The sequence below is a fragment of the Lithobates pipiens genome, unplaced genomic scaffold, assembly GCF_037356315.1.
Source record: "Lithobates pipiens isolate NorthernLeopardFrog02 unplaced genomic scaffold, aLitPip1_a1.2 Scaffold_16, whole genome shotgun sequence".
Taxonomy (NCBI): Eukaryota; Metazoa; Chordata; class Amphibia; order Anura; family Ranidae; genus Lithobates; species Lithobates pipiens.
Window position 1 is genome coordinate 547,871,404 of NW_027507748.1, and position 21,757 is coordinate 547,893,160.

At 43.0% G+C, this 21,757-nt stretch overlaps 1 protein-coding gene across 1 annotated transcript in view; it reads right to left on the reverse strand.

Moving 5' to 3' along the window:
* Nucleotides 1-1,116: 1,116 nt before the first annotated feature.
* The window catches only part of SLC39A5 (solute carrier family 39 member 5), a 162,241-nt gene continuing 141,600 nt past the window's right edge, over nt 1,117-21,757 (reverse strand). Inside the window, exon 11 of the mRNA XM_077483387.1 lies at nt 1,117-1,247. Within this exon, the coding sequence (XP_077339513.1) occupies nt 1,171-1,247 (77 nt within the window). The 3' untranslated portion in view covers nt 1,117-1,170. The remainder of the gene's footprint in view (nt 1,248-21,757) is intronic.

Below are 21,757 nucleotides of genomic sequence, written 5' to 3' on the forward strand. Positions count from 1 at the left end.
TCTCGGCTGAAAGTCCAGCAGACGCCGGACCCTGCTGGAAAGAAATCTCATGCGCTGGAGTGACGATATAGCGGCTCCGGCCACTCACAGCGCCGGAGCCACGATACCCGGAAGACACGCCGAGGGAACATGTCAGCTCCCTCGGCCTGGATCATCGGAGATGTTGGGGCCTCGTTCTAAGGTAAGTATTTCATAATGAGCTAGTATGTGGTGCATACTAGCTCATTATGACTTTTTTCCCTTGCAGGTCAGAAAAAAAAAAACATCAGCGGGTTTACTCCCGCTTTAAGGATGCTTTCAGAAAGAAAAGTGTTATTAGTTTATTTATATCATTTAACAAAATGGAACATGATTTAATTTTGATTTCTCTTCTATTTATTTACTTTCTATTTTGTTAATTGATAAAAATAAACTTTTAATATTTCTATAATTCTTAATTTACAGCATTTTTCACACCTGCCTAAAACGTTTACATAGATGCTCTCCCTTTGTTGTTTGTTCTAGGACATCAAATTAAAGGGGGGGGGGGAGTCAGGAGAGAGAGAATCTTCAGCTGGCTGAAGTTGAGGCCTTGCTCTAATTACACAACATTGTATCATAGAGAAAACCACATGAATGTGAGTGATATGTGTTGCTGCCACCCCAATCGGGTTATAATATGGAAAAGTCTCCCCTGTGGGATTTTTCCAGAGCAAAAATCAGAAAATTAAGTAGTTTAAAAGATTTTATTTAGAATTATGAAAAACAGGTCATGAACACACACAAACATTTAAAATATGAGCTCCGGTCAGAGATAAACATTCAACATTCAATTTTACAGTATTACAGTCACGCAACAATGTTTTATCAATGTTAAAAATACAAATTCCCAACTCGTTTCAATATGCTTGGTCAAAGTCCTCAGGGGATTAATTTGCTGACAAAAGACATATATACAATCATATATACATATATACAATCATTAACCATGTAAACGTTAACAATGAAAAATCCCTCCTACACACAGGAGCAAATTACAAAGACAACATATATATTTTTTTAAAGGTAAACAAAGACAACATATTTACCAATGAAGAATGCACACAAAAAAATCTCCTGGCTGGAGTTCTTCTTAAAAGTCAGTCAGACGAGCCCATACCCTCGTGCAGTGCACGCTCCAATGGGGAAGATTCACTCGCATGTGACGAACAAGAGGCCACAAACAAGGCAGCCTAAAGGTGAGCGGAAGGAGGTGGAGTTCCATGTACCTGCAGCAGAGGTCCCAATAATTATTTTATAGTTCATTTTAATATGAGTTAACCAATTCTCACCCGCGCTAAAGCCAAAAGACGGCTACAGCGCGGACGCTATCTGCTGGGAGGGTGTCCCTGAACGTCCTGTTTACTTCCCCTCTGCGCGCATCAGGAAAGTTCTGTGCTGGCCATGTCCCTTGGACACAGCCAGTCACAGATCGCTGTAAAAGGCCAGAAGTATGTTCTGACTCCATGGTCATGGTCCTCCTGACCAGCATGCAGGGGCCCTCATGGCCTGGGGTGCGGAACTGGCTAGTCCGAGGCACAGTAACTGGAGGGAGGATTCTGAAGTGGTCCGGTGCCGTCTCAGGTTTTGGAGAGGCCCAGCAACTCGTCATGCAACTAGGGGAGGACTCTGCGGAAGAGGGCCATGCACGAGGCTGACTGCTCGGTAAGAGCCTGGATGCTGAGCTGTATGGACACTAATTGAATCTGCATTTCTTGCGGTATCGCTGGACCGGCTGCAAGATACTAGTACTGTAAGATAGTTCCTATTCTCATCCCTCAGTTACAACTAAGTTCGTGTGACAGACTGTGTTCATCTAAAGTATGCAACCAAGTCTGTGGCAGAGACTTTGCTAAGTTTGAGTCATTTGTCGGCTGCTAAATCCATAAACCAGGATTTATCAGACAGTGGAAATATCCAGTTGCGAGAGGCTATTACCTGGATTAGAGAGAGACATTTATTAGGTGTCAAATATAAAGTGTAAGCGCTAAATATATGCTGCCGTAATAATCATAATAGAAAGTGAAGACAAAAAATAGTGAATATAAAAAAATAAGCAACATATATACTGAAAAAGGATATAGAAAACCCTATACAGTGTATTTATATAACTATGAATTTTTTGTGAAACATGACCCCAAATATGAGGATATAAACATAAAAAGTGAAATGTATAAACACAAATAATGGTTAAATAGAGTCCATATTTTATAATAATAAATGTATAAACATGAGTCCCAACAAAATTTGGTGAAAGCCGGGATCCAAATCAGATGTGACCATAAAAAATTCCACCGCAGTGCAACTCCCACCACCTTAGGAAGCGCAGGATTACCGGATGGAAATGACCCGAGTAGACATATATCTAAGGGGTCAACAATCGCTTATGGTTCCAACTACTGAGGCACTGGTTCAACGTTTAATGGTTGTGTGGATCCCAAGACAAGTGGTTCTTTCAATATGATAGACTGTATGTAGTAACAGCTTTTAGAGAGACAACTCCGGCATCAACCCAGACATGAAATGGAAGGATAGAGCCAAAATGGTGTAAAAACATTTTTTTTAATAAAAATAAAGTATCAAACTCACATTCCAGTGGTTAATAACGAGCATATCAGGAAAAATAGGCAGTGGTAGAGTCTTACCGACGACTTTCGACCTATGGGTCATCATCTGGGGTGAACTACCACTGTTACACTGCCTTATATAAGTTACATACCATAATACACTGAGGTTCAATTGGAATCCACTTCTGGTATGGAGGCGCCTCTATCTCTATAAAGTGAGTTGCGTTCCACCTAGTACACTCATATAGTCAAGCCAAATGTTTGAAATTACCATCTATATGATGTATCATAAATTAATATAGCAACCTAAAGTGTGGTGGACGAATGGAGCATAAAACATATATCAAAATGCCAATTTATACAATGCAATTTGCGTTCCAGGCTTCAAAAAGAATCAATATAATAACAACACTGCGTCATTTCCGGTGGGACCAGGACCAGAAGTGAATAAACGTCACTTCCGGTGACCTGTGTAATGATAACACTGCATCATTTCGAATGGAGCCAAAACCGGAAGTAAACCACGTCACTTCCAGTAAAAATGTATAGTCGGGACTGGAAGTAAACAAACGTCACTTCCGGTACAGCAAAAACGAGGCATGGGTATCAACAAACATCATGGCATCGCCCCTAATACCATAAAAACTGGAACTAAAGGACCTCCAAAAAGAATTATAATGTATAAAAATATGTAAGAAGAGATCATAGATACAAAAGCATCTTTAGATCTATAGTATGACAGGAAGAAAGAAGTCCCATCAATATTCTGCGCCACACATCGACTATCAATAGTCGGTATATGCAATGACCAAAATTCTCTCCTCAAAATAAACAAAAAAATGAAGAGAAAATGTTATTGCCTAACTACTATTCTCACTCAAATGTGTATAACAATGTATTTAATGAGTATGTGACCAAGGCCAATATAAAAACTGGCCTGTACTCGATTTGTCTTGAGGAAATTATTATTTATCATCAAGACGAATCATATATACCCAATAAAATGTCCACTGAAGTGACACATAGGAGTGAAACCCACACAAGAGAAAAAAAAAAAGGGAAGAAAATTTTTATATTCACAGAAATTGTATTTTAAGAGTCATCAATAAAAGCATTAATATCCCACTCCACATTCATACCGAATGGGGAGTGGGATTGAAGTTCATAAATCCAATAAGTCTCCAACCTTGAGACCCCTCTTGTAAGGGCCCCCCCTCTCCATGGTGGAGTATACCTATCAATCACAATGAATTGTGTACCTTCTGGATCGCTATTGTGAAATTCCTTGTAATGTCTTGGAACCGTATGCTTAGATTCCTTACTCTTAATCAGGGAAATATGTTCACCTACTCTGATAGAAAACGTTCTTGTTGTACGACCGACATACTGTTTCCCACATGGGCAAGTTATTAAATAAACTTTGTATCTTGTTTTGCATGTACAAAAAGATTTTATGGAGTACCTCCTCTTGGTCACAGTTGAAGTAAACTCAACGACCTTCCGTTTCATTAATGCATTGTGTTGACATACAATGCATTTCTTGCAGGGAAAATACCCTACAAGATTATGAAAGAAGGTCGGACAGACTGGTGGATTAATAATGTTGGGTGCTATTTTGCTCTGCAGTGATGGAGCACCTCTGAAAAGAACTCTAGCTCTTTCAGGAAGTTTAGGACCTAAGATTTAATCATTTTTAAGGATTTCCCAATGCTTGCTAAAGATGGTTTTTATTTGTCTGTGTTGGATATTGAATGTGGTAAGTAAAGACCATTTAAACTCATCTCTATCAGTCCGAGGGGTTTTTACCTGTAATAAAGTTTCCCTGCTGATATGAGAAACTTCCTGCAATTGTTTATCCAGGATTGTTGCTTGATACCCCTTATCGATAAACTGCTGTTTTAAAAGATTGGCCTGGTTAAAAAAAGTATTTGTGTCAGTACAGTTCCGACGGAGTCTGATAAATTGACTACGTGGAACAGAGGAAAGCCAGGTTTTATGATGACAGCTGTCCATAGAGTTATAGCTGTTGCGATCTGTGGATTTAAAATGTGTCTTGAAACTAAATCCACCTGACACGATCCCTATCTCCAGATCTAGGAATTGTATCTTCTCGGTACTCATCTGATAGGTCAATGAGATGCCCCTATCATTGGAGTTCAAACCAGAAAGAATTCCGAGAGTGTTTCGGGGGTACCACCCTATAGGAGGACGATGTCGTCTATGTACCAGACCCACAAAATCAATGATGGGCTCCTTTGAGCATAGACGACATCCTCCTCCCATTTAGCCATAAAGAGGTTGGCCAAACTGGGAGCGAACTAAGCCCCCATGGCCACACCCCTTTGTTGTAAAAAATATTGGCCATTAAACCAAAAATAACTGTGACTTGTTGCAAATTCCAACAACTCAATAATATAGTCACGTTGACAGGAGACAAGGGACTGCTCCCTATCCAAAAAGTGGCGCACTGCTTCAATGCCCTTCTCTTGTGGTATGCATGTATACAAGGATGCAACATCGGCAGTGGCAATAATACACTGCCCATGAACTTGTAGCCCTTCTAGTCTCCTGATGGTGTCACCTGTATCTTTGAGATAGGATGGCGTCTTTCTGACTAGAGGCTGGAGGTAGAAGTCGACATAGCGGCCTATACGGGATGTCACTGAATTGAAGCCGCTAACAATCGGCCTTCCAGGGGGGTTAACTACATTTTTGTGAATTTTAGGCAAATAATAAATGGTGGGTATTCGTGGGGATAGGGGAACTAAAAATGCTCTTTCTTTTTTATTCAGAATTTTTTGTTCATGGCCTTTATCTATAAGGTCATTCAATTGTTTCTTATACACATTGGTGGGATTATTAGGCAATTTTCGATATGTACCAGGTTCGCTCAGGATATTAGCCATTTCCTCCTCATATTTATCTCTGTCGAGAATAGCAATACCACCTCCCTTGTCTGCCGGACGTATGATGACTTGTTTTTGGTCACATAGTGATCGCAACGCTATTTTTGGCAGAGAGGAGGGGTAGTGTTTCCTCACCGGCAGGTTTGCCAAATCTTTGAGTACCAAGTCTTTAAAAATTTTTACTGCGGGAGTGGTTGGTACTGGAGGAGAAAAGAGGGAAGGGTTTGATAGTCCCGAGTGAACGGTACCTGATGTACTGGCACGGTAATCTGTTCGATATGGATTGGATATTAAATATCTTTGGATGTTAATTTTGCGTATGTACTTTTGCACATCTATGTAAGTATTGAATTTATTTAACTTGTTAGGAGGTGCAAATTCGAGACCTTTATCTAATATAGACATTTCGTCTTGTGTAAAAGATTTAGTACTCAGATTAAAAACACCTTGGCCTTACAAAGCCTTCTTCGCTTTCCGCCTTTGTAGTCTCCTTCCACTTCTACACCCTCTCTTAGTTCTTGCCCCCGTTTTCGGGTGTATGGGTCCTCGTAAAAACCCTGTTGCTCATAACTAATGGTGGGTTGGTTATATGGATAAGGAGAAGGAGCATGTCCGTTATAGGTGATGTCGGGGTCTCTCATATCTCTTAGTGGTGCGAACCTATTCTGTGTAGTTGGTATGCCTTCTTGATGTTGAAATACCCGGTTCTGGTAATTAGAAGAACTTAACTCTCCGGGGGGGGGGGGGGCCGCGGGACCAGCAGACCTGATTACCGCTGGTGTCCCGCTATCGGGTCACAGAGCTGAAGAATGAGGAGAGGTCTGTGTAAACAAGCCTCTCCCTGTGTTTCCCTGTGTGGCTGTCACCAATCATCTCTTCCCTTTTGTAGGGAAGGACGATCAGTGACGTTACGCATGCCAGGCCACCCCCCCTACAATAACAAAAACACATAACATCATACATAACACCTACACTGCCCCCTAGTGGTTAACTCCTTCACTGCCAGTGTCATTTACACAGGAATCAGTGCATTTAAATAGCACCGATTGTATAAAGGACAATGGTTCCAAAAATGTCCGATGTGTCTGCCATAATGTTGCAGTCACAATAAAAATCGCTGATCGCCACCATTACTAGTAAAAAATATATATTAATAAAAATGCTATAAAACTATCCCCTATTTTGTAAATGCTATAACTTTTGCGCAAACCAATCAATAATTGCTAATTGTGATTTTTTTTTTACCAAAAATATGTAGAAGAATATGTATCTGCCTAAACTGAGGGAAAAAAAAACTTTTTTTTATATATTTTTGGGGGATATTTCTTATAGCAAAAAGTAATAAATATTGTATTATTTTCAAAATTGTCGCTCTATTTTTGTTATAGTGCAAAAAATAAAAACCACAGAGGTGATCAAATACCACCAAAAGAAAGCTCTATTTGTGGAAAAAAAAAGGATGGCAATTTTGTTTGGGAGCCACGTCGCAGGACCGCGCAATTCTCAGTTAAAGCGACGCAGTGCCGAATCGCAAAAAGGGGCTTGGTCCTTTGGCTGCAAATTGGTCCGGGGCTTAAGTGGTTAAAAGTCACAAATGTGATAACTGGGCTAGCTTCAAAATAATGCATTGATCCTTTTGTATAAAAATATGTGTTCATGACCTATTGTTCATAATTCTAAATGAAAATCTTTTAAAACAGTGATGGCGAACAAGTGGCACGTGTGCCGCTGCCGGCACACCGAGCCATCTCTGTGGGTACGACATGACAATTAAGAAATATTTATTGACAAATCATCGTATCGTCCACACCGCACCCGCAAACTACATGTCCCACAGTTCTCTGGGGCTAGCAGGGACGTGTCCAAGTGGGCGTGACAAAGAGTAAGCTCCCGGAGGTGACGTGTGTGTAATCAAATTAAAGAAGCTGTCTCATCCACACCACCTAAACAAATCAGCGGTGACATGCTGGCCGTAACTGGGAGAACACGCGGAGAGAACATGAGGAGGAGACCTGCGGGAATGAGCTGCTGGACTCGGAGTAAGGTGAGACAGGAGTTAACTAAAAAAAAAAAAAGGCCTCGTTATTAGTGTCATTGTGAAACATTTACCCCCCCCCACTGGTGTCATTGTGCCTCATTAAAGGTGTCATTGAGAAACATTTTGCCCCATTATTGTTGTTATTCGGCCTCATTATTAGCATCATTGAGAAACATTCCCCCCCCCCCCAATTGGTGTCATTGTGCCTCATTATAGGGGTCATTGTGAAACATTTTGCCCCATCATTGGTGTTATTCGGCCTCATTATTAGCATCATTGAGAAACATTCCCGCCTCTCCCATTGGTGTCATTGTGCCTCATTATAGGTGTCATTGGCAAACATTGTGCTCCATCATTGGTGTCATTGGGAAACATCATTGGGGGAATAGTGTCCCTATCATTGGTGTCATTGCGAGGAATGTGTGCCCCTTCATTGGTGTGAGTGGGAGGATTATAACCTATTGTTAGTATCAGTGGATAAATCAGTGCCCCATGGGCCTAATAAAAGCAAGTAAAGGGCCACATCCGGTCCCCAGGCCACAGTTTGCAGACCAATGGCCTAAAGGCCAATTCACCTTAAGGTGGCACTATATATAACATATGGTAGTTATTTGAACCTGTGTCCTGGCCTATGGACAATAATGACAATTTTTTTTTCATTCCAGCCCTTTGGATTCTTCTCTGCAGTTCTTGTATATACAGCGGCTTTCAGACCCAGCAGAGTGGTGTCAGCAGTGGCACAGTGCGCCTTGTTGTTTCACCGGACGTTGGGTGATTTGAGCTTTTATCTGTCTACATTACAAAAACGTGAGTTGCTAAAGGCCACATCTGGCCTCCCGGGCTATGGTTGTTTCCTGTGTCCCTATGGACAACAATGACCAAAAATGTTTTTTTCATTCCAACCCTCTGGATTCTTCTCTGCAGTTCTTGTATCTACAGCGACTTCCAGACCCAGTAGAGTGGTATCGGCAATGGCACAGTGCACCTTGTTGTTTCATTGGACAATTTGAGCTTTTATCTCTCTACATTACAAAAACGTGAGTTGCTGAGGGCCACTTCTGGCCCCCCTGGGCTGTGGTAGTTTTCTGTGTCCCTATGGACAACAAAGACAAAAAATGTTTTTTTTCATTCCAGCCCCCTCTACTGGATTCCTCACTGCAGTTCTTGTATCTACAGCAGCTTCCAGACCCAGCAGAGCGGTGTCAGCAGTTTCAAAGGACATTGGATGATGTATATCTGTCTACAAATCCGTGAGTTTCTCTTCTACAATTCTGTGTTTATTATATACCTTTTTTATGAAATGTTACAATAATATTTTTGGTGTAGGTAGGTAGGGATAGATTTGTATTGGGTGCTTCATCCGTCTTTATTTTATACATTTTGTGTTTTTTGTACCCAAAAATGAGTACATCACAAAAAACAAAATTAAAAACAGATGGTGGAAGATCATTCCAAGAGGGCTGGACGCAGTCATTTGGAGTGACTGAACACAATGGGTAAGCGTTCTGTGTAGTGAAAGTGTTGTATCTCGAACATAAAGTGTCAGACGTCATTTTGATACCAACCACAAAAGTGTTGCCGAACTTGGTAAAGCTGAAAGAAAATAGTTTCTTGATTGGAAATTGAGGAAATATCACTGCCAGTATCATAGTTTTTGCAACTATCTTTCTAAAACAAATTATCTGGCAACTGCCAGCTTTGAAATTTCACTGTGCATAGCAAAACATGGTAAGTACCTCTGATGGTGATTTTATCAAAATGGCCATTTTGGTTTCCCAAACAAGGACAAAATTAAGCAACAAATCTCTGAAATGCCACTTAGCAGAAATACTGTTAAAGATCGAGTCCTGCGTATGGCAAGTGATGTTAGTCAGCAGCTCACCACTGACTTACAAAAGGCAGCCTGTTACTCCATGTGCTTGGATGAAAGCACATATATAAATAATCATGCAAGGCTAGCAGTAATTTTGCCTTTATGCTGTTGGTGACACCTTGAGAGAAGAGCTCATGAAACTGGTGTCTTTGTCTGGAAGAACACAAGGGATAGATATCTACAATGCTGTGATGGAGGCTTTTTTGTCACAAGACAGAAGGCCAGAGTGGTTTTAGTTACTAGTGACAGGGCACCTTCCACAGTGGGGGTAACGTTTGGTTTCATAGTTTTTTGTTACAGAAACAAAGCATCCAGTAATTCAATTTCATTGTATATGTAGCGCCCTGCTCTTGATGAGCAGACGCTATTGTTCTTTTTTAAAATGTAATTGTCTGAAGCTGTAGTTTGTCTCAGACTAATTTCTATAAAAGTTCTGGTTTATGCACCAGTTCAGCTGTGTTTCATTGATTGCCACCTGACCATAGGTGTCGCTGTCAACGTCGGTGGGTGTGGAACAGCAGCAGGCTGGATGCATTGAATGCCACCTCTTGCTCAGAAATGGTTCAGTGGGTGTGGTTTCCCTGATATGCATTCTGGAAGAGGGTATTTAAGGTACCGACGCCATTTTTTTGGGTTCGTTTTCCTGGGTCCGTGATCCCAACCCCAGGGCCCTCCTGGCTTGGGGTCTGTCTCGCATGGTCTTGCGCCTCGGGGCCGGCTGGCCCGAGGCCTCGCAACTGAGTGTGTGGGAGCAGAAATGTCTTGGGGCCTGCTGATCCAGGGGTGGTCCTGTGCTGTCTTGCCTGCTGGGAGAAGCCAAGAAAGCTGGAGGATCCAGGGGAGGACTTTTCCAGTGGAGGACCGAGCGCGAGGCTGGTGTCTCTGGAGGAGCCTGGAAACTCAGTTTGAGGACGCAACCCGGATCAATATCCTTACAGTATCGCCGGGTTGCATGAAAGAATCTGGTACTGTATGGTAGTTCTTTCTAAAAACTCTCATAACCACTAAGATCAAGTCTGTGGCAGAGACTTTGTTGTGTATCTACTCTCAAAACCTCTAAGTTCATTTAGCAAGTCTGTGGCAGAGACTTTTTTTAGCATCTCATCGGCTGCTAGGTCAAGTGAGAGGGGCCTATCCGGTGACTGCTAGATCCAGTCTGTGGAGCTGTTTGTCCTCTGGATCTGACTAAAACCTCTAGCCTGCAATTACCAGGTGCCTGAACTCCCCCTTATCCTCTAACCCTCTATTCAAGGACTGTGTCTTGTGTCTTTCTTTGGTGATACCCCTTAATAAATCTTCAAAAACGACCACGTGTCTGATCTATCATTTGGGCTACTTTCCACGGGACCCCCCTAAGATGAAGAGGTGATCAGGTGAGGTAATGGTAAGCCCGAATAAAACCAGCAGCTCCTTCGGGGGTTAGTGCTGCATATACATCAAGAAGCTTTGTGCCAAGGAAAGCAGCAAAAAAATAGACAATATCCTCAAGGATGTCACAAAAATGGGGAATTAAATCATGGCTCATGCTCTTAATTTGCAACGGTTTCAAGCACTTCTTGATGAGGTACAGGAACAGTATAATGCTTTACTTATGTACAATAATGTACGGTGGCTAAGCAGAGGATGGGTCTTGGAGAGATCTGTAGCCTGCTTGGATGAAATTAGGCTGTTTATGAATGAAAAGGGGCAGGAATATCCACAGCTCACTGATATGACTTGGTTCACCAACCTCATGTTTTTTACAGATTTTACAATACCCCTCAATGTACTGAAGAAAAAAAACTGCAAGGTTTAGGGAAAACAGCATAAAGGATGTTTTGTGACATTTGAGAGAAAACTGCATGTTTTTGAAAGAGACCTTGAAAGTAGGCAGCTGAAATATTTTTCAAATCTAAAAATTGGAAAATTCTACAACATTTACAGACAATCCAAACCATCATAAAACCTACAAGGAATTTTCTAGCATTATAGCAGTTGAAAAGGAGACGTTTAGTAACAGATTTTTACAGTTCCGTAAGATGGAGACAGCCCTGTGTTTTCTTAATTCTCCAGATAAAGCCAAATGTGAAGAACTTGATCTTTTCTGCTTACACTGGTTAGATTTAGAAAATCTTGAAATGGAGCTACTGGAATTTCAAGAAAGCTCTATCTGGAAAAATAAATTCTATGACCTGCGTGCAACACTTGAGAAGATGGAGTGTGAAGGGATGACAGAGGACAGCACAGTTGCTAGTTTGGAAAATTAAATCCTTAAAGTGTGTAATTCTCTGCCAAATAATTCTAAGGCCGCGTACACACGTGGCGGACTGTCTGGCCAACTTAGTCCGTCAGACAATCCGACGGACAGTCCGTCATACTTTCGAAGGAATGGACTTGCCCACACACGGCACTTTTTGAGCGGACTAATATGGCAGACTAAGTCCGCCATACTATCCGCCCTACTTTTGAAATGAACGGACTCGCCCACACACGCGGAGGAAAGTCTGCTCATTTCGAGCGCGTCTCCAGGTAGACGGGGCCCGTGACGGAGACCCCCGGAGCTGTGCAATAAAATATTTTATCTCGTGTGTTGTGTTTTTTTTTGGTACTTTTATTTTACAGGTGAATGGGTAGGGGTACATTGTACCCCATACTCATTCACATAGGGTGGGGGGCCGGTATCCGGGGGCCCCCTTATTAAAGGGGGCTCCCGGATTCCGATAAGCCCCCCGCCCGCAGACCCCGACAACCAACGGCCAGGGTTGTCGGGAAGAGGCCCTTGTCCTCATCAACATGGGGACAAGGTGCCCCCCCATGTTGAGGGCACGCGGCCTGGTACGGCTCAGGAGGGGGGGCGCTCACTCGCCCCCCTTTCCTGGCCGGCCGGGTAGCGTGCTCGGACAAGGGTCTGTTGTGGACTTGGGGGGGATTTTTTTCGGCGTTGGGGTTCCCCTTTAAGTCCATACCAGGCGGCGGGGTCAGCGACGTCTCCGTCGCGGGCCCCGCCTACCTGGATACCCGCTCGAAATGAGCGGACTTTTCTCCGGGCGGGCATCCTTACCAGTGCTCAGCCAAGGCATCCTTACCAGTGCCCAGCCAAGGCATCTTTGAAAATGCCCAGCAAAGGCATCTTTGAAAACGCCCAGCAAAGGCATCCTTACCAATGCCCAGTAAAGGCATCCTTATCCAAAAATACAAGCACTTGTACAGTTGTTTTTTTTTTTTTTATGTTTAATGGAAAGCTTTTTTGTTGTGTTTTTTCTTTTAAAACAAAAGCTGTTAATTAGTTTGGACAACTGTACGAGTTGTTTTTTTCTAAACTAAAACCTCTGTATTCAGGTTTAATTGCAGTGTTGGCACTTTTAAAAAAATAAGTAGTTTTGTGTTGCAGTTTGGGCACTCAGGCTCAAAAAGGTTAACCATCTCTGTTTTAAACCATTTAATTTTCAGATTTTTGCTGCGGAAAAACCCTGCTGGGGGATACTTTTCCATATTATAACCCGATTGGGGTGGCAGCAACACATGACTCACTCACATTCATGTGGTTTTTCTCTGATATATAATTTTGGGTGGTTAAACACCTACTTCCATTCTCCCCCCAACACACGAGAGTTAAGATATGAGCTCTGCATTATTGCTTCACCTTATATTGTTGATACTGTGTAAAAATTAGAAAATTATGAGTGGCTTTCAGGGTGACAAATGGGCAAGTCTCATGTCCAAATATGAAATGGATTTTGAACAGGGGGATTGGATTGAAACACAGATCTCATCCCTCTTTTCTAAACTCAATAGAACTTTAGAAAAAAAGTCTTCTTTATTTTGGCATATTAAAACTGTTGATAGATACACTAATGCAAAAATGAACCCTTTTGGCTTACGAGTGCAAATTTTTCCCAACTCTTCATTGTCTGATGCTTCACATAGCACTATTCATACCTTTCATCTTACTAGTAAATCTAGACTAACTACACAAAAACCTTTAAACTCCACACAGGGGCCCCGTTCTCCCCAAATAAACAAGAATGGGAGAGGACTGGACCCATACATTACGCGCGCTCAACCACACAACTAAGTGTATTCAATCTGTCATCATATACCTTGACTCAGAGACCCAGATTCTCTCCAGGGGTTTGATTTTTTGCCCAGAGAAAAATTTTGATCTCTTTGAAGTTGTAACTGACTTAAAATTATTTGCACTTAAATAATTGCTTGTATACCAAAAATAAAGATCATTCCGATAACACTGACTGGTCGACATATAGTATGAGGGAATTTAAAGCTCTTTGTGATTTGACCTCTCTCTTTAAGGAAAATAATACAGTAGATCTGATCAATCAAATCGATCTAGATATACTTCTGGAAGATAGCAACAAATCAACACAAAAATCTATCACTATGTTCAGAAAGCCATCACTGAAATTTCCCCCACTTAATACTAATCCTAGTATAGCCTTCTTCTTAAAGCTAACAATACAATATATTTGCAAATTGCCTTGCAAAAAAACATTCCAGGAAAGTGAAGCCCTTGAATCACTTCGTAATACGACAATTGTGGTAAAACCCTCTGACGAGGGTGGCAATGTCGTATTATTAAACAACCAAGATTATGTAACAATGTGGGAGAGAATCTTAATCAACAAAGAATGGTATAGAAAAATACCAGCCAATTTAGTGGATTCCTTTAATGAAAAGTTTTATGTTTTTGTAGATCAAACATTTAACAATGGAGCCATCTCAAAGGATTTATATGACTTCATTAGGACAAAACATCCAAAAGTAGCAACATTTTATAGTCTACCCAAAAAAGCCCTCTGGTCAGCCCATAGTGTCCAGCAATGGCAGTATTTCAGAAGATGTAAGCAGGGTAAATGACTCCTACTTACAACCTTATGTTTGATCAATGCCATCTTTCGTTAAGGATACAATCAACTTTTTGAAAATCATTGAGCTCACAATTTCAGATGATGCCATTCTTGTCACCGTCACCATAGTGAGGGATGGCTACTATACAGAAGATTCTCCAACAAGGCTCTCGTCATGACAAATATTTAAATGCATTCATATTGAATGGTCTGGAGTATAGTCTAAACCATAACTTTTCCTCTTCAATGGCTCCCATTACCTCCAGGTGCAGGGGGTGGCGATGGGGACATGCTGTGCCCCATCGTACGCCAACCTGTACCTGGGGGAGTGGTCCCTCCTAGATGACGAGGATCTTATTGAATACAGGGGCCAAATTTCTACTTGGATCCAGTATATCGATGATGTCTTCATCATCTGGGAGGGTAACAAAGACACTTATTGAATTTTTTGATTTGATTAATTTGAATCAACATAACTTGAAATTTACCATGATGCATGACTATGGCACTATCACTTTCCTGGATGTTCAGGGTAAATGGGGCTTAAAAGGGAAATTGCAGAGTACACTCTTTCGTAAATGTACTGCGGGAAATAGTCCTTCACGTGGACAGCTTCTATCCAGTACCATTACAAAATTACTCAAATTTACGCAAAGCTTATAATCGGACCAAAACTAAAACCCGATTTTAACTTTTGATAAAAACAAAAAGCGAATAAAGAATTCTGATTTTGATATCACCAGAATAATCGAGATATTCAAAACAACATGAAGAAATCACAAAAATAATTAAACACTGGAGCATCTTGATAGATGACCCTAGAGTAAATTCATTTGTAACTAACCTCACTTCAATAACCTACAAAAGAGCTACATCCCTAAAGGACAAACTCATTTAGAGTGAATTCAAGAACGAACAGCAACGAAAGAAGCACTGTCCAATTTTTGGATCCTTTCCATGTGGACACTGCTTCTTTTGTTCCCTCATACGGAAGGATAAGAAGCCCCGTCTTCCCAATGGTGAAATGCTTCGATTTTTGCATTCTACTGATTGTCAAACTCGAGGAGTAGTATACCTCATGGCATGTGAATGCAGAGCATTCTATGACAGCAAGACAAAACAGGAATTTAGATGCAGCATATCTCAACATATGTATAGCATGGAGATTGGCAATCGCCATCTCCCTGTAGGAAGACATATTACAGTTCAACTATACTACAAAGTACCCAATGTTTCTTTTTTGGTATTGGAACGTGTCCATGTACCCCAACGAGGAGGTGACTGCAATAAGATCTTACTCCAGCTCAAGCAGAGGTGGATCTTCAGATTGCAGGCTACCATACCTCCAGGTCTGAACGATTCAATCTCTTTTGCACCCTTTCTCAAGGGTTTTGCGTTGTGCAAAACACAGTAAAAGCCTCTAATCACGATTAAAAAGGACAATCGTGGTTGTTTTCCTATATTTTAAAAGTCACAAATGTGATAATTGGGCTAGCTTCAAAATAATGCATTGCTCCTTTTGAATAAAAAATTAGAACAAAAATATTAACTGACAGCACACATTTTGACTGCCTCAATAGCATTTCTAATCTATGTGTTGTTAAAATTATAATTAAAAACGTTATAATTAAGGATGAGCTTCGAGTTCGAGTCAAACTCATGTTTGACTCGAACATCGGCTATTCGCTACGGCATTGTTGGCTGCTGATTGGCCAAGCATGCACTATGACCCGCATGCTTTGGCCAATCACAGTGTAGAAAAAACAGAGAGCCATAATTGTTCTCAGGGGGTTTAGTACACGCCCCACACTATGTAAGGCTGCCTGCATGGTGGCCTTGTGTAGTTTGTTGCGGTGGTGGTTAAAAACAGAGAGAGCAAGAGACGTGTAATTTAATTTCAGTTAGAGTAGGCAAGCGAGTCAGTTAGCTTCAGTTACAGTGTGTAGAGGATATATATGCATCTTAGGTGTTGTGTATGTGTGTGTGTGTGTGTGTGTGTGTGTGTATATATATATATATATATATATATATATATATATATATATATATATATATATATAAATATAATTTATACACTGTATTTAGTTTAGCTAGTTCTGTTCCTGTTAGTCTCTTCATAATATACTGACAGGCAGGGAGCTGCAGTATTTTCACTTAGTGTACTGTGTCCTTTGCACAGTGTGCACTTAAAGCTTACCTGAATTCAATTGCTGGTGTTCTCATACAAATACAGGCAGGGAGCTGCAGTATTTTGTTTTAGTGTCCTTTGCACAGTGTGCACCTAAAGCTTACCTGAATACAATTGGCGGTGTTCTCATACAAATACAGGCAGGGAGCTGCAGTATTTTATTTTAGTGTCCTTTGCACAGTGTGCACCTAACGCTTACCTGAATTCAATTGGCAGTGTTCTCATACTAATAATACTACAGGCAGCAAGTTGATTCTGCTAGCTGCAGTATAATCAGTGTGTGTGTGTGTGTGTATGTATGTATGTATGTATGTATGTATGTATATATATGTAGGCAGGCCATTAGTATGTCTGGAAGGCCAGCAAGGAGAGGCAGACAGTCATGGGCCAGAAGGCTCTGTGTCTAGAGGCAACAGTGCTGGTCATGGACACAGTGCATCCTCATCAGCACATTGTCGTGGGACACTCTTGTCCTTTTTTTCGGAAGCTGGCCGTGTTGAGCCGCAAAATGCCAAAGACTTGGTTGAGTGGATGACCAAGCCGTCCTCATCCTCCTCATTCTCTCTCACCCAGGCTCAGGGTACTTTGGCAAAGCAGCTGCCAATGCAACCTCTTCCCTCAGCTCAATGGCATCAATCACCCCTTCCCTAGCCCCACCATATCCTCCTGAGGAGTCCCCCAAACTGTTTGACCACAGTGTTGGGTACATGCTTCAGGAGGATGCCCAGCATTTTGAAGGCTCTGATGATGGTACCCAGCCAGAGGAAGGAAGTAACATGAGCCCAGAGAGAGGGGGTGCCCAAGAAGGAAACCAATCTAGCAATCATGTTCCCCCAGCTGCAGTATACTGCCAAGTTGGCTCCAGTGATGAGGAGGGAGGGGATGATGAGGTCACTGACTCCACGTGGGTGCCTGATGGGAGAGAGGAGAAGGAGGCACATCTCCAATGAGGCAGGATGCCCTCTAGTGGCCAGCCTAAGGGCAACACACCGACTGCATCACACCGTAGAGCTCCGCATGTGCAGGGCACTGCTGTCTCTGCACGTTATTCCAAAAGTTCTTTGATGTGGGCCTTTTTTGAGACGAGTGCATCAGATCGCACCGCTGCCATTTGCAACATATGTCTCAAGTGTATCTCGCGTGGCCAAAACATCAGCCGCTTGGGCACCACATGCTTGACCAGATGTATGTCGACCTGCCATGCAGTTCATTAACAAGCATACCTAAAAGACTCACACCAAAGAACAAAGCGGACCTCTCTTTGCTCATCAGCTGGGATCTCCAACCCCACTATACCTTCAGTCCTCTCTGAAACCTGCACTGAAAGGAATGAAGATGTTCAGCCAAGTACTTGCGGGCAATCTGCTATCGGTACACAGACGTTAGATTGTACCAGGCAAATTTCCCTGCCCCAGCTGCTGCACCGCTGAAAGAAGTTCACTCCCAGCCATCCACATGCCCAGCGGTTGAATGCTAGCTAGCTTGGCTAAATTGCTAGCGCTTCAACTGCTGCCTTTTCAGTTGGTAGACTCTGCCCCCTTCCGTGAGTTTGTGGAATGTGTGGTTCCTCAGTAACAGGTTCCCAAACGCCACTTTTTCCCACGAAAGGTGATTCTGGCTCTCTACCGGCAATGTCTTGGCCTGGACAGGGACGTTGCCTATCTTTCACGGTGCATTGGGTGACTCTGCTGGCAGCTGGGAAGGATGCAGGAGAAGGTGCAGTAGTGTTGGAGGTTGTTCCACCACCACGCCTCCAAAATGCTACTACTGGTGATTCTGACACACCTCTCTCCTGCACCCCCTCCTCTTCTTCTTCCTCCATGGTCTCTTCCTGTGCTTTGTCCTCGGGAACCAGCGGTGCTCCGTAGGCATTCAAGGGGCTGCGCAAATACGCAGGCAAAAAGATGTCATGTGGTGCTTGTGCTTGGGGGACAGGAGCCACACTGGGGCAGAGATTCTGTCAGCTCTGCAGGGGCAGGCTGAGAGATGGTTGACGCCATGCCAGCTTAAGCCAGGAATGGTGGTTTGCGACAATGGCACCAACCTCCTCTCCGCCCTCTGACGGGGACAACTGACCCATGTGCCTTGTTTGGCTCACGTCCTTAACTTGGTGGTGCAGCGGTTCTTGGGCAGGTACCCAGGCTTACAGGATGCCCTGAGGAAGCGCAGGAAAGTCTGTGTGCATTTCAGCTGGTCATATGCCAGTGCTCAGCTGGCTGACCTCCAAAAGGAATTTAACCTGCCCAAGAACCGCCTAATCTGTGACATGCCCACCAGGTGGAACTCAACGTTGGCCATGCTGCAGCGGCTGTGCATGCAGAAAAGGGCCATCAATGAGTACCTGTGCGACTATGGCACCAGGACAGGGTCAGGGGAGCTTGGTGTTTTTTTCCCATGCCAGTGGGCATTATCAGGGATGCATGCACTGTCCTGTCACCATTTGAGGAGGCCACAAGGATGGTGAGCAGTGACAGTGCATGCATCAGTGACACTGTCCCTCTTGTCCACCTGTTGGAGCACACGCTGCATGGAATAATGGACAGGGCACTTGAGGCAGAACAGAGGCAAGAAGAGGAGGATTTCCTTACCTCTCAAGGCCCCCTTTATCCAGACAGTGTTCCTGGTGGCCAGCCGATCACACAGGAAGAGGAGGAGGATTGAGTCAGCATGGAGGTGGAGCCTAGCACTCAGCACCAGCAGCAGTCTTTAAGGGATCATTTACAGTCCCAAGAAACCCATGGACTTGTATGTGGCTGCGGATCATGACGTCCTTAGTGACCCAGAGGACTCCGGACCGAATGCCTCAGCTAACCTACGCTGCATGGCTTCCCTGATCCTGCAAAAGGATCTTCGTATTCTTCGTATTCGTCGGATCAAGGAGAGGGATCATTACTGGCTGGCAAACCATCTTGATCCACGTTACAAGGGTAAGGTTGTGGACCTTATCTTGCCATCACAGAGGGAGCAGAGGATGAAACCTCTTTGGAAGGCCTTGCAGAAAGGTCTGTGCAATGCCTTCCCAGAGACTGGGAGGTTACAAACTCCTGGTCCTGGACATCGTGTTGCTGAGGCTTCAGTCAGTCACAGAAGGAGCGGTGGAGAAGGTGGCCGTCTGAGCGATGCGTTCAGACAATTTTTTTGTCCGCAGCCCCAAGGTATGATCGGTTCCAGCAACCATCGTCAGCGTCTGATTTGCATGGTGCAGGAATACCTAGGGGCAAGATAAGATCTTTCCCACGAAAATCCTCTGGGTTACTGGGTCTTGAGGATGTATCACTGGCCAGAGCTTGCACAGTATGCAATTGAGCTACTGGCCTGTCCTGCATCCAGTGTTCTTTCGGAACACACATTCAGTGCTGCTGGAGGCTTTGTAACCGATCACAGGGTGCGCTTGTCTACCGACTCGTTTGATCGACTGACCTTCATAAAAATGAATCAGTTTTGGATCACCACCAACTACCAAGCACCTGATGCTGATGTAACCAAATATTTTTTTTTTAAATGTCAGAGCATATAGGGCAGGCCCCTACATTTAAACATCCGACTTACAAAGGACTCCGACATGCAAATGGAGGAGACAACGGGAAGTGATATGAAATCTACCCCTAGGAAGGGAAATTCTCTCTGTAAGAGTTGATATGAGAAAAACATGTCTCCTCTCCACTGACACTTAATCACCAATCCTTGTTTCACTAAAAAACCCAAATTTTCAAAAAAACATTTGTAGTTGGGGCAGAAAGTGAGGTGAAATCTTCTGAAGAGGTGCACAGACAGCAAAAGAAATGTTACAGGGGTGATAACCCTTTCCTATGTTTTCCAAAAAGCTTAAAAATAGATTTTTTGGCTGGCGCTACACTTTAAAAATATACCAGTTCAAAATTACAAACAGATTCTACTTAACAACAAACCTACAGTCCCTGTCTTGTTTGCACAGCCTGTATACTGCTGTTCAGAGTATATAGGGCCTGGGGGCCCCACACCTTTCATTTTTTTTAATCTGGGTGTGGGTTTCCCCTTAATTTCCATACAAGAACCAAAGGGCCTGGTAATGGGCTGGGGGGGTACCCATGCCGTTTGTCTCACTGATTTTCATCCATATTGCCGGGACCAGACATTACATTAAAACCGCAAGCAGTTTTAAATGACCTTTATTCCTTTAAAAATGTAATTTTGTACAGGGACTGTTCTTAACACAGGGGGTGTTCGGCTTATCCCTAGTTATAATGAAAAATATTTGAGCATAGTAAATACCCCCTTTTTTTGTTTTTAGACTCCTGTGCCCTCTGTGTCTTGCTCCTTTTTGGGATTTCGTGTTCATGTGCCTTCACGGCAGGAAAAGAGACAATCCCAACTGCCTCCTTTATGCTCCTTTGATGGGTGAAATAATTTTTTTGCCCACAAGATGGAGCCCTCCCTTCCTGCCGGCGGTGTTTCCAGATCAATTCCGGACGTCTTTACTCTCACGCTCGCACGCTGTCTGCACGTGACGTCACTTCGTCCCGCCATTGCGGCGGAAGTGACGTTGGCGGCCGGGGCTTCTGGCCTTCCCGAATGCCGAGGAAGCCACACGCACTGCCATGGGCGTCAGGTGGCGACAACAGAGGGACCTCCCTTGGCCACCTGTATCTATCTATTGGCATGGCATTTTAGTACCGGTGTTGCTGGGAGTCTCCAGTCGATTCCCAGCACCCGGCGTTGAAGGTCGGTGTACATACTATCCAAATTTAATACAGGTTAGTCTTTTATACCGTTGTTACTATACTGTTCTTATCTTTGCCTGATATCTTGGGCAGTTTCTGGAGCATTTTTGATTTATTGATTATCATACATGTTCCAAATTCTTTTCAGGTAATCCCCACAGTCATCAGTCCTAATAGGGCCACATGGGGAACTTTCCCTTCAGTTTGGCATTTATTTTAGATGTTGCACTCATTGACCGTTGGGACTGAATATTGAAAGTACTAATTTAAGAACATATAATAAAGTTTGAATAGAAGAGTGGTGATCACTTTGGGATGCTATATCACTCTATACACATCACTTTTCCCTTTACCACACTGTCCCCTTCCATCCTCCTTATTCATTCCCTTTTCATTAGGTAGAATTTCTTCACCCTTTTTTTTGTGTTTAGTCATACTCACTCCTTTGGTCTTCATCTCATACACATTAGTTGCAATTTCAGTTGATCCTGGTTTTTGGTTTTTGATTGTCCACCCGGATCATAGTTTCTCTTTCCCTTTTCTTGCACACTCCCATATTTTACCTTGGACCTTAGTGTCCTCTTCTTCTTGCACACTAATTGTTTAGGGACGATTCCACACTT